At 43.8% G+C, this 12,540-nt stretch overlaps 1 protein-coding gene across 1 annotated transcript in view; it reads left to right on the top strand.

Moving 5' to 3' along the window:
* GYS2 (glycogen synthase 2) overlaps window positions 1-12,540 on the top strand; it is a 100,764-nt gene that overhangs the window by 18,825 nt on the left and 69,399 nt on the right. The window contains exon 3 of the mRNA XM_040345441.1: window positions 6,773-6,964. Within this exon, the coding sequence (XP_040201375.1) occupies window positions 6,773-6,964 (192 nt within the window). The remainder of the gene's footprint in view (window positions 1-6,772; window positions 6,965-12,540) is intronic.

Below are 12,540 nucleotides of genomic sequence, written 5' to 3' on the forward strand. Positions count from 1 at the left end.
TGCTCAGAGATTGGCCTCGTGCAAACAGGATGTTTTACCAACTCTCCTAGACACAGCAGTTTTTTTGGCCGAAAAAAACGTGTGATGCTTGTGTAGCGCCTATGTACTTTATAGTACTGGTGCTAGTCAAATTTAAGGGTAGATCAGAGTATAGTTAGACTCTGATCCTGATTATTAGGAGTGAGAATAGGGCCTCTGTCTCAGCTTGGCTGTGCTGTGGGTCATTCTGCAGTATTTGGGTGTTCTTCCAACCCCGGTACTGCAGGTGGCAGGAGTGGAGTCGAGGTTTGGGTGCTCTTCCCAGCAGCCAATCAGGAGGATTTGTCCTCGCTGTGCATACTGAGGAGGGGTATTTATGAGACAGACGCCATTGGTTCTGGGTCTTCTTCGTCCAGTGTGGCACCCACCTTTAGGGCCATGCGGTGTTCCTGGTTTCGGGACCATGTTGGCCCGGAGCATCTGAACCAGCAATGGGGATCCAGTGAGCGACTGGGTTCTTTCCTCTTTTGAAGATCCCAAGCTGTGTGCTGTTCGGTGGGTAGTTGGTCTGAGGAGTGCCATTGAGAGGCTGGCGGCCAATAGGGCTTGGACGAAACCAACAGGGATCACAGGTAGCCGGACACTGCGGGACTGATCTCCTGTCAGGCCTCATACACACGACCGAGTTTCTCGGCAAAAACAAGCAAGAAACTTTTTGCAGAGGAAACCGGTCGTGTGTACATTTTCGTTGAGGAAACTGTCGAGAAACTCGACTAGCCAAAAAGAGAGCAAGTTCTCTATTTCATCGACGGGAATGGAGAAACTTGCCTTGTCGAGTTCCTTGACAGCTTGAGAAGGAACTCGACGAGGAAAACGATGTGTTTCGCTCGCCCATCGAGTTCCTCGGTCGTGTGTACGAGGCTTCAGTCGGTACCTGGGCAACAAGGAGATCCAGACGTAACTCACCCAAGGAGGCATATCTCCAAGTATTCTACCCAGTTGGTGGCAGAGGGGGGATGGAGGCAGGGGGTGATGTGACTAAATAATTTTCCCTTATTATGTCGAAAATAAAAAAAAATGTATTTTTCACCTTAATATCTACCTTAAATCACATTGCTATTTGCCTAGAGTACTTGTTTGTAGCCTAAATACTGAAATGTGCACCTAAAAATGTAATTTAGTAACTTTTGTGAAATACCAGTAAAAACGTGGCTGCGCCAGTAAATTTTGGGTGTCGTGCCAGTAAATTTCAATCTGGTAGGTTGGCAACACTGATAGGGGTTGATTTACTAAAGGCAAATAGATTGTGCACTCTGCAAGTACAGTAGCTCCAAAGCTTAGTAATTGATTGATGGAATTTACAAAGAGTACCCAATCACATGCAAGGAAAAATAAATAATAATAAAAAAACAGCATATTTGCTTGCACATGACTGGATGATAGAAGTCAGCATAGCTCCCCCTCATTTACTAAGCTCTAGAGCAACTGCACTTGAAAGCATGCACAGTCTATTTGCCATTGGTAAATCAACCACATAGGCTAACATTTAGAGGCAAAAAAAAAAGCTACACGCCCGGAACAGCCACTTCAAAAATGTCCAGTGCATAGTGCGCCTTTCACACTGGAGGCGTTTTTCGGGCGCTAAAGGGCTAAAAATAGCGCCTGAAAAATGCCTCCCCTGCAGCCCCACTGTGAGAGCCAGAGTGCTTTCACACACCTGGGGCGCTGCAGGGGAGGCACCACTAAAACTAGCGGCACTTTACCGCTAACACGCCCTTGCTGAGTGTGAAAGGGGTCTAAGGGATGAACTTGGATGGAAGTGAGGGAGGCTTTAGGGATGAGGTAAAGCTTTACTTTGCAAAGAGTACCCAATCACATGCAAGGGAAATGTAAAAAAAAAAAATGCATTTTTAAACTTCTGCTCATTTAACAAGCTGTAGAGCAACTGCTCTTGCAGAGTGTATTCTATTTGCCTTTAGTAAGTCAACCCCACACAGTCCAAGTGGTATAAAGAAAACTCACATTGGGTTATATGTTTAACAAGGTAGTCACGGTTGACAATTGCAGGGACTAGAATGCAGTTAAAGTGATTGTTAAGCCACTCTAACCTGTATACACCATCAGCACTGCCTCCTATTGTAGTATCCCCCTCTGTGTGTGATTTATAAATATAAATGCTGTAAATACCTAGTTTCACTGCTGAGATTGGGATCACATCACTGGCCAGCTTTCTCCTTTCCTCCTCTGAGAGATGCAGTGGGCGGGGGTGAGATTCCTCTGCTGATGTCAGTCTGGAGGGGACGAGGAGAGAGCTGGCTGGTCATGTGATCGCATTCTCAGCTCTTAAATAAGGTATTTACAGCATTTACATTTATTAATAATTCACAGAGGGGGACACTGCAAAAGGAGGCAATGCTAATAGTGTATACAGGTTAGTGTTATGAGAGCAGGAGGAGGGGGAGGGGCAGCTCACATATAGACATAGAGTGGAGGGGGGAGAAGGACACAGGAGCAGAGAGGAGAGCAGATATGAGGCTGTTGATGACAGAGGCACGTAAACTGAGGCACAGTGTCAGGTTTCAGCAGCCATGATACTCCGTGGTCAGTTTTTAGAGGGTGGGGAGAAATTGCCAGGATCAGCCAGGTTTTTTAGGTGTAACAGGGGGCCAAATGACACAGGACAAGCACTGTGTCATATAACATGCTTTTTTTTGGGGGGGGGGGGGGGGTGTTAACAAACGCTTTAACACACAGCAGATTTTAAGGCCTTATTCACACTGGACATTTATTTTGCTGCTCTTAGAGGCATTTGGTGTTTTTTTTCTGCCTCTAAACACCCCTGCATGTTAGACTAGGGGGTTGATTTACTAAAGGCAAATACACTGTGCACTTTGCAAAGTGCAGTTGTACTCTAAAAAGACCAGTTGCTCCAAAGCTTAGTAAATGAGGGGACACTCTGCTGACTTCCATCATCCAATCATGTGCAAGATAAAATGCATTATTTTATTTTTATTTTTTGTCCTTGCATGCAATTGGGTACTTTTTGCACAGAGAAGCCTTACCTAATTTACTAAGCCCTGGAGCAACTGCGCTTGCAGCGTGCAACTGTAAAGTGCACTGTTCTTTGGCCTTTAGTAAATCCAACCAATAGTGCAATTGCTCCAGAGCTTAGTAAATGAGGTAAGGTTTCACCTTTCAAAGAATACCCACGTGCAAAGAAAATTTAAACGACTGCATTTTTGCTTGGAAGTCAGCACAGCTTCCCCTCATTTACTAAGCTCTGGAGGAACTGCACTTGCAGAGTAAAACTGCACTTTGAAAAGTGCATAGTCTAGTTGCCTTTAGTAAATCCCCCCCATAGTGTCAATGCATAAACACAGGGATTTCGAGGAGTTTAGAGGCAGGGGCATTTTCAGGCAGAAAAAAATCCCCACGGCCAGTGCGTCCAGGAGCAGCGGTGTTTTGGCAGAAAAAATGCTCGATTAATAAGGACACTTACCTATCCAAGGAGTCCCCCAAGGCCAATCTGTCCATTCCAACTAAGTAAAACTGGCAGTGGAGCCTTGCGCCTTCACTACCAGTTTCCTACTGCGCATGCGTGAGTCGCGCAGCGTTTTGTGAATGGCCAGCTTGTCTTCTGGGACACGCACAGGTCCCAGAAGAAAGCAGGGGGGCTCGCCGCACAAGAGGACATGACGTCCTGTGCCGTGGCCCGGCTGCAATCGAAAGTACACTTCGAAGGTACCAACAAAAAAAAATTGAAATATATAAAAACGAGGGGTGGAAAATCCAAAGGGGTGGTCTTTCGTTTAAGACCACCTCTTAAAAGTGGGTTAAACTCTGCTTTAAAGAGAAGCTGTCACTTCCTAAATACTATCACACAGCCTTCTATGTGATAGCAATAACATTTATTGTGAAAAAAAATAAAAGCATTCTATAACACAATTAAAAAAATATATATATATATATATATATATATATATATATATATCAAAGCCCCCCACCACCCCCACATACACACAACTATATATGTGAACACATATGCTTCGGGTACGCCTACGTATCCAAGTGACAATTGTGTAATATATATTAGATATCGCCATGCATGTTGGAGAAATAGCAATAATTCAAGGATCAACTTTCACTATTAACTAAACTGATGACCTATAAAGAGTTTAAAGTGTCACCTATGAACAATCTTGGGTACCAAGGTTTGTCACTGTTTCACAGGCACATTCAATTTTAAGGCTTGTCCTAAATTAAATTTAATGTATCTTTTTACTGAAAATATAGGTTTGATAATTGTAGCCTAATTTGTGACATAAAAAACTGTAACTACCACCATTATATTCTCCAGGGTCTCTGCTTTGAGAAAATATACTGTATAATATGTGAAAATTGTAACTAATCTTCCATTCTAAAGTGTGCATTTTAACATGTGTGCAAAAAATGAAAAAAAAAATGGCTCTGGGAATGAAGTGGGTAAATTATAAAAATTAACAAGTAAATTCTGTGTATTTAGCTAAAAATTAGACATGTGCACTGCCGAATAATCAGTTCGCTTTCAATTCCTTTATTTTTATTTTTTTATTTTTTTTCGAGTCATCCCTTATAATCGAAATTCATTATTTCGAATAAATTCGTAACTTTGGAAAAATTTGAATGTGTTATGTTCCATTTGTTTATGTTCCTTTTGAATTCGTAAATTCAAAAGATCGTAAATTCTAAAATTCATAAATTCTGAAATTCGTAAATTTGAAAATCCAAAAATTTGAAATTATAGCTAACTAACTAATAATAACTAACTTATTAAATTATAGGTATTGGAATTTCCTTGCAAATTTGGCTGTTTATGAACGTAACGATTATGAATTAATAATAATAAATAATAATAAAAAGTTTTTATTATTATTATTTATTATTGTTAATTTGTTACATTCCATTCGTTTAGATGCGGCATTTGTTATTTCTGATAATTCGTAGCTTTGGATAAATTCGTATTCGTTATGTTCACTAACAGCCAAATTTGAAAGAAAATTCCAATAACTATAATTTAATAGTTAGTTGTTATTATTTCAGATTTTCAAATTTTCGGGTTTTCAAATTTTTATTCTTATTTTCAGATTTTCGTATTTACATATTTTTGAATTTTTGAAATTTTCGTTTTGGGAAAAATTTGTTAAACGTGTTTTTGTTAATTTGAATATTTATGAATTAACAAATTTTGTTGAAAAACAAATTCGGAATGAAACTAATTGCACATGTCTACTAAAAATTCATATAACTATAGAGATTATGTTACCAGTGTCTGAATGCTTGTTACACGTTTGTTGTTAATATGTATGGAATTGTAAGTACAGTATGTACTGCATTTATTGGCGTATAACACTCACTTTTTTACCCTAAAAATAGAGGATAAACTGTGCCTGCGTGTTATACACAGGAGGCTGTGGAAAGTTTTTTCCTGAAACTTCCCTCTAAAAGTTAGGGTGCGTGTTATACGCCTGTGCGTGTAATACGCCGATAAATACAGTATGTAATTGCGTATGAATAAAAAAGTATTGCTGCTGATTAGTGTTAGTGTATGTAAGCTAGAAAATCTGCTTCATATGGTGCCAAGCTACCCAAAGTCATGCGTGGGCAGTGGGAAAAGTTATAATGCCTGGATTTTAGTTCACAGGATAGCTTGGAAGGGCAGAATCCCTTGGTACAAGGTGGTACTTTTTGCATCTAGAGGCATTAGGTTTAATCCCTGCATATGGAAAGGCTTCTTTACAGTAAGGGTCTTTAAAAAATTTGGAATAGATTGCCTCATTAGTCATAGCCGTGTACATTATTTAAAAAAATGGTCTGGGTGTGTTTTTAAACGCTTAGATAGAACTGGTTATTATGGATTATGAAAAATATCATTGTAGATCGTTGATTCATGTAACATTTATAGACATTAGGGGATCAGGAAGGATTTTCCTCCTTCTGGATCACATTTTTTAAGGGCTTTTCTGCCTTCCTATGGATTAATTACAGGTTTGAGGTGTTGGGGATGCAGTTTGTTTAGTTTTATGTCTTGCCTTTTTTTTTGGACATGTGTCTCTTTTTTTTTTTTTTTTTCTTTAACTTTTTTTTTTTTTTGTTGTAAAGTGTATTTTGTGCGTGTACTCGAGAGAGGAGCCGGACTGCAGGAGTTGGGAGAAGGCAGGCCTCCCCCAGAGGCAATCTGCCACCTTTCTCCATGCCCCGGGTGGCAATGGTGGGTGTGTGAGGGGGTCCTCCCACACAGCCCGCCCTACCTGCTCCACTTTGAAGCCCAACGGGGCAGAGGGACTCCCTATAAGGGAGTGAGAGGATCTAGCCCACTCAACCAGCCCCGTTAGTCCTTCGCCTCTCTTTTTAGAGACCGCGTGGTCAAAGTGCGTGCATGTTAACCTAATTTCGAGTGCGTGTAAGTGTGGTGGTTTTTGCGGGAGGGGGGGGGGCGTACTAAGCGCAAGCTTACTTCGCATAGCACACCCACCGGGAGCCGGGCTGAGACCACCAAACTCAATACACATGTAGCTGAGACCGGGATCCGAACCTCTAGCTGCAGAGGTGAATGGCTTGTCAGCGCAGTGCCAATCGCGTTGAGCCACCGCAGCTCCCCATCTCTTTTGAACCTAAGTACGTAACTATTATATATCAGATCATACAGTATACTACGTCATATTATATTAATATATTTCTAATGCAATAACATTATATAATGGTGACACACCTTGCACACACACTCTCTATCCCTCCCCTCTCTCTCTTTTCTCAGGTGTATTTTGGCCGCTGGCTCATAGAAGGGAGCCCGTACACTGTGCTGTTTGATATCGGTTCAGCTGCCTGGAATTTGGACCGTTGGAAAGGGGATTTCTGGGAGGCATGCAATGTAGGAATTCCTTTCCATGACCGCGAGGCCAATGATGCCTTAATATTTGGGTCCCTGGTGGCGTGGTTCTTGAAAGAGGTACAGTGCTACTTAAATTTATCCAACTTGTATTCTAACAATTTTGTTATTTGATTCAGGAGTCTGTCTACCCAAAATATATTTCCTACTTAGCTACTCCCAAGTTATTCTCATGTGCTCTGTAAAACATTCCATCTTTTGTGCCCCCTGCTGGTGAAACCTGGCAGTGCAGCCCATCGGGTTATATTCATCCAAACACGTAATAAACCCAAGACCCTGCATTCACTATATATGGTCTCCCACAGTACAAAGAACATGGAAATTCAATTATTTTAGTAAATACAAACTGATAGATACCTTTTCTCATCTTGGGGCTCATTCTTTCCTGAATATTGAATCTTATGCCTTCCCTTTTGCTGAAACGATGTACTCATACCTCTTGCTATTTGTTTTATAGTGCTATGTATACAATCTATGAAAAACTTTTAATAAAAATGTTTGGACAAAAAAAAAACCTTTTCTCAACAGCAGTATATAGCAGTCTTGTGACTTGCATCAGTTCCTGGTAAAGCTTGTAGGAGGAGTTTTCATTCTTTCCTGACCCTCTGTTGGGACATGTCTAGACAGTGCTGATTGGCAGTGTGCTGATCGCATGCACTCTCCCAAGAAAAAATAAAAACCCTCTAGCATTACACACCAAACTGAGCATGTGCAGCTTGTCCCCGAGCTCTCTATTATCAGGAATTAATTAGGGGACAGTAAAAGGAGAGGAGGATCAGAGAAGACAAGATCGCACATCCTTTATACACAATGCAAAGGATTAACCCCATTAGGTTCCACAGTGAGTATAACAAGCATGCTTTACTGCATATACAGACTGATTTTACTGTTATGGGTTTAATAACACTGTAAGATGTATACATTTATCACCCATGATAATTTAGAAAAAACAATTATAAATAAACCCCTTAGTGAAAATATTTGTAATAATTTTAAATATCCAGAGTCAGCACTAAATTGCTTGCATTCTTGTGCATTTCCCTGCTTTTTATTAAAAACAAACATATTTTGGGTGTTTTCAAAAACATATGACCAAAAAGTCACGTTGATATGAAATTCATTTTGCTATTCATATTGGTGAAAAAAGTAATTGTTCAGGAAGCGAAGGCCTATGTCTTACTTACAATCATGTCACTGGTGAGTTCTTGTATGCCAAAAAATGCTGCTGAGCATCAATGGCGAGAACACAAAACATGCAAGCAAGTGTGGGTTTGTACTTCCTGCTGTGTCTCCCATAGTGATTCGGCCCTTGGCAAGATCTCTCCAGAGGCAGAATTGCAAATGTGTCATCAGCCTAATGCATAAAAAAGACTTGGCTTGGTCATGAAGGCTCTCACTATCACTGAGGCCCCGTACACACGACCAGTTTCCTCGGCAGAATTCAGCTTCCGACCGAGTTTCTGGCTGAATTCTGCCGAGAAACCCGGCCGTGTGTACAATTTCGCCGAGGAAGCCGACGAGGAGCTCGACGAGGAAATAGAGAACATGTTCTCTATTTCCTCGTTGTTCTATGGGAGCTCTCGGCCCGCCGAGCTCCTCGGCGGCTTCAGGGCTGAACTGGCCCAGGAACTCGATGTGTTTGGCACGTCGAGTTCCTCGGCCGTGTGTACGGGGCCTGAGAGCCTGAATTCAGGCTGAATTCTCTCATTTGTCTTTTTACACCAAAGTAGTACCTTGGGTTACGAGCATTAGTTCCAGAAGCATGCTTATAATCCAAAGCAGTCGTATGTCAGGATTAAAATAAAAACAAATAGCTTGTATTGCGAAATGCTCGTAAACCACGTTACTCGCAATCCAAGGTTTTACTGTATTTATAAAACTGCTCTGAGCAGTTCCTCTGCTTGTTTTAGTCCAGTAATACTCCCATCACGCATGTTAATGGAAATAGCTCATAACAGGTGGGTGCTGTAGCAACAGCCGGCTGGGAACCAGTATCCACACAAGGTTAAAGTATATTATTATTTATGAAAGTGATCACACAGAAAAAAGCTGCTACTATTTCCTATTTTAGGACCCAGATCTTGGTGTTCTGGTGCACTATCTAACACACATGTGTTGACATACTTTTTTTTTTTTGCTCCTTAATGTGTTGCTGTACAGGCTGGCAATACACCAAACATCCCAAAAATGTTCCATTTTAGGCAAAGCAGCGAACCACAATGAACTGTGGTGCATTTCTGTGCATTTTTGTGCAATGAAGCTACATTGCCTTATTAAGTTGGGTTTCCATTAGAAATGAATCGCATCGTGACACACAAATGCAAGTAACACATTAACAAGTATTGCAGTAGCGTGCTTGTTACCACAATGCATCACAGTGGAGAAGTGTGTTTTGTAGCAGGGTAGCACATTTACCCTTTAACGCGCTGATGCCCAGCCAGATGATTCTCATGGTACATTGGAGTCCCCTCATTTGAGGCTCTCAATATTCCCAAGGCTCCAGCCTGGGGTGACCGGGACCCCTGTGTCCTATACTAATTTGGTACTGGCCTTGCGCTCCAACAAACCTTGTTAAGCCCATGAAGCACAGGGCAGTTTACAGGAGAAGCCCCCATATAGTGTAAATAAAGGAGCAGTACACGCACACAGGCCCGGATTCAGAAAGGATTTACGACGGCGTATCTCCAGATACGCCGTCGTAAGTCCAAATGTGCGCCGCCGTATCTTTCTGCGTATTCTGGAAATCAGATACGCCTGAATTTGGCCAAGATACGACCGACGTAAGTCTCCTACGCCGTTGTATCTTGGGTGCATATTTATGCTGGCCGCAAGGGGCGATTACGTAGATTTACGCATCAAATATGCAAATGACCTAGCTACGCCGATTCACAAATGTACTTGTGCCCGTCGTATTAAGCTACGCCGTTTACGTAAGGCGTACGTCCGGCGTAAAGTTACCCCTGCTATATGAGGCGCAGGTAATGCAAAGGGATGGACGTCGGAACAAGCGTAGAATTTTACGATGTTTACGTAAGTCGTACGTGAATGGGGCTGGGCGTAGGTTACGTTCATGTCACAGGCATTGAGCCAGCGTATGTTAGGGAGTAAATTCGATGTGATACTGAGCATGCGCGCGCCTTGCGCTGTTCGTTCGGAGCTTCATTTACATGGGGTCACGATTCATTTTAATACAACACGCCCACTACCTGCCTACTTTGAATTAGGCGGGCTTACGCCGGCCCATTTACGTTACGCCGGCGTAAATATGGGAGCAAGTGCTTTGTGAATACAGTGCGAGCCTCACTATGTTACGTCGGCGTAGCGCATATCAGATGCGCTACGCCGCTCTAAAGATAGGACAATCTCTCTGAATCCCGGCCACAGTCTCTTTTCATAGATTTACTAAATTAATAAATGCAAGGCGCAGGTCATCCTCCCAGGTGGAAATGCAAATCAGAGATAACAGAGTCCAGAGACAAGATGAGAGGGCCATACCTACCGGAGGGCTGTTTCAGAACCTAGAACCCCCCAAAGGGGAATGTGAGTAGTCCCATTATATACAAGTCCTCCAGCTACCTCTAGCTTCCACCCAGGGAGGAACTAACACTATAGGCTTCTTGCATAAATAGTTGTCCATACTGCTGCACTCACAACATAAAACCAGTAACCATTCTCCCTGTGGTAACTACACTGAGTAAAGTTATAAACGCAACACATTTTTATTTATCATGAGCTGACTATGATCTATGACTTTTTCTATGTACACAAAAGGCCTATTTCTCTCAAATATTTTTCACACATCGGTCTAAATCTGTGTTAGCGAGCACTTCTCCTTTGCCGAGATAATCCATCCACCTCACAGTTGTGGCATATCAAAATGTTGATCAGATGCGCATCGCCGCCGCCACACCTGTCCGCTGGCCACCTGCAATCGCTCCACAGAGAGCCAGAACGGGAATCTGTCAATGTAAACAGACAAATCCCCATTCTGACAGGGGAGTAGAGACAGATCTGCTGTTCCTAGTGATCAGGAACAGCGATCTCTCTCCTCTGTCAGTTAGTATACTCCCCCCACAGTTAGAAACACCTCCTAGGGAACACTTTTAACCCCTTGATCACCACTAGTGTTAACCCCTTCCCTGCCAGTGCCATTTATACAGTAATCTAAGCACTGATCGCTGTATAAAAAAAAATAAACACGCTACACAGTTTTTTAAAATATTTTATTAGTCAGCTCCGGGGCCCCCCCCCCCTCTCTTCTTTAGCTCTTTTACGAGGGGGGGTTTGCTTCTTCCGACGTCTTCTGGGGGGGTGGGTCCCAGTCTTCACCGATGTCTGGTTCTCTTCCGCCGGGTGGGGGGCCGCTTTCTTATTTAGCTCTTTCACAGCGGCCCCCTCCCGGGGCTTCCTCCGACGTTTTCGGCGGGGGGGGGGGGGTGTTGGTGTGCCCGGGCTTCTGTCGACCTTCTGCTTCTGCCTTCTCCTTTTGCCTTCTCCTTCTGCCTTCATCTTCTGCCTTCTTCTTCGCTGTTGACACGTCACTTCCTTCCACTGCAATGTCGTGTGCACGGCTTGCACAGACTTATATAGGTCTCTAATGACCTCACAGTCCCATCATGCTCCGGGCGCCCGGAGCATGATGGGACTGTGAGGTCATAAGAGACCTATATAAGTCGGTGCGAGCCACGCACACGACATTGCAGCGGGAGGAAGCGACGTGTCAACAGCAAAGAAGAAGAAGGCAGAAGGAGAAGGCAGAAGCAGAAGGCGACAGAAGCCCGGGCACACCCCCCCCCGCCGAAAACGTCAGAGGAAGCCCGGGAGGGGGCCGCTGTGAAAAAGCTAAAGAAGAAAGCGGCCCCCACCCGGCGTAAGAGAACCAGACGGCGGTGAAGACTGGGACCCCCCCCAGAAGACGTCGGAAGAAGCAAGCCCCCCCCTCGTAAAAGAGCTAAAGAAGAGAGGGGGGTCCCTGGAGCTGACTAATAAAATATTTTGAAAACCTGTGTAGCATGTTTATTTTTTTTTAACACTTTACTTCCAGGTGAATGGGTAGGGGTATGATGTACCCCATACTCATTCACCTAGGGTGGGGGGCCAGTATCTGGGGGCCCCCTTGTTAAAGGGGGTTCCCAGATTCCGATAAGCCCCCCCCTTGCAGACCCCGACAACCAACGGCCAGGGTTGTCGGGAAGAGGCCCTGTCCTCATTAACATGGGGGCAGGGTGCTATGGGGTGGGGGGGCCGCAGTGTACCCCCCTGCCCCATAGCACCTACCTCCCCATGTTGAGGGCATGCGGCCTGGCACTGTTAAGGAGGGGGGGGGCGCTCGCTCGTCCCCACCCCCTTTCCTGACCGGCCAGGCTGCTGCTCTGATACGGGTCTGGTATGGATTTTGGGGGGACCCCCACGCCGTTCTTTCGGCGTAGGGGGTTCCCCTTTAAATCCTCACCAGACCCATGGGCCTGGTATGCTCTTGGAGGGGAACCCATGTCGGTTTTTTTCTTAAAATTTGGCGTGGAGTTCCCCCTCAAGATTCATATCGAACGCAGTGCCTGATATTGGCAGGGATCCAAGTAGAATCCCTGCTTATTGAAAGTCGGACTTCAAGTCCTGGGCAAAGTCAGATCAAAGTA

This window comes from Rana temporaria, chromosome 3, assembly GCF_905171775.1.
Source record: "Rana temporaria chromosome 3, aRanTem1.1, whole genome shotgun sequence".
NCBI lineage: Eukaryota > Metazoa > Chordata > Amphibia > Anura > Ranidae > Rana > Rana temporaria.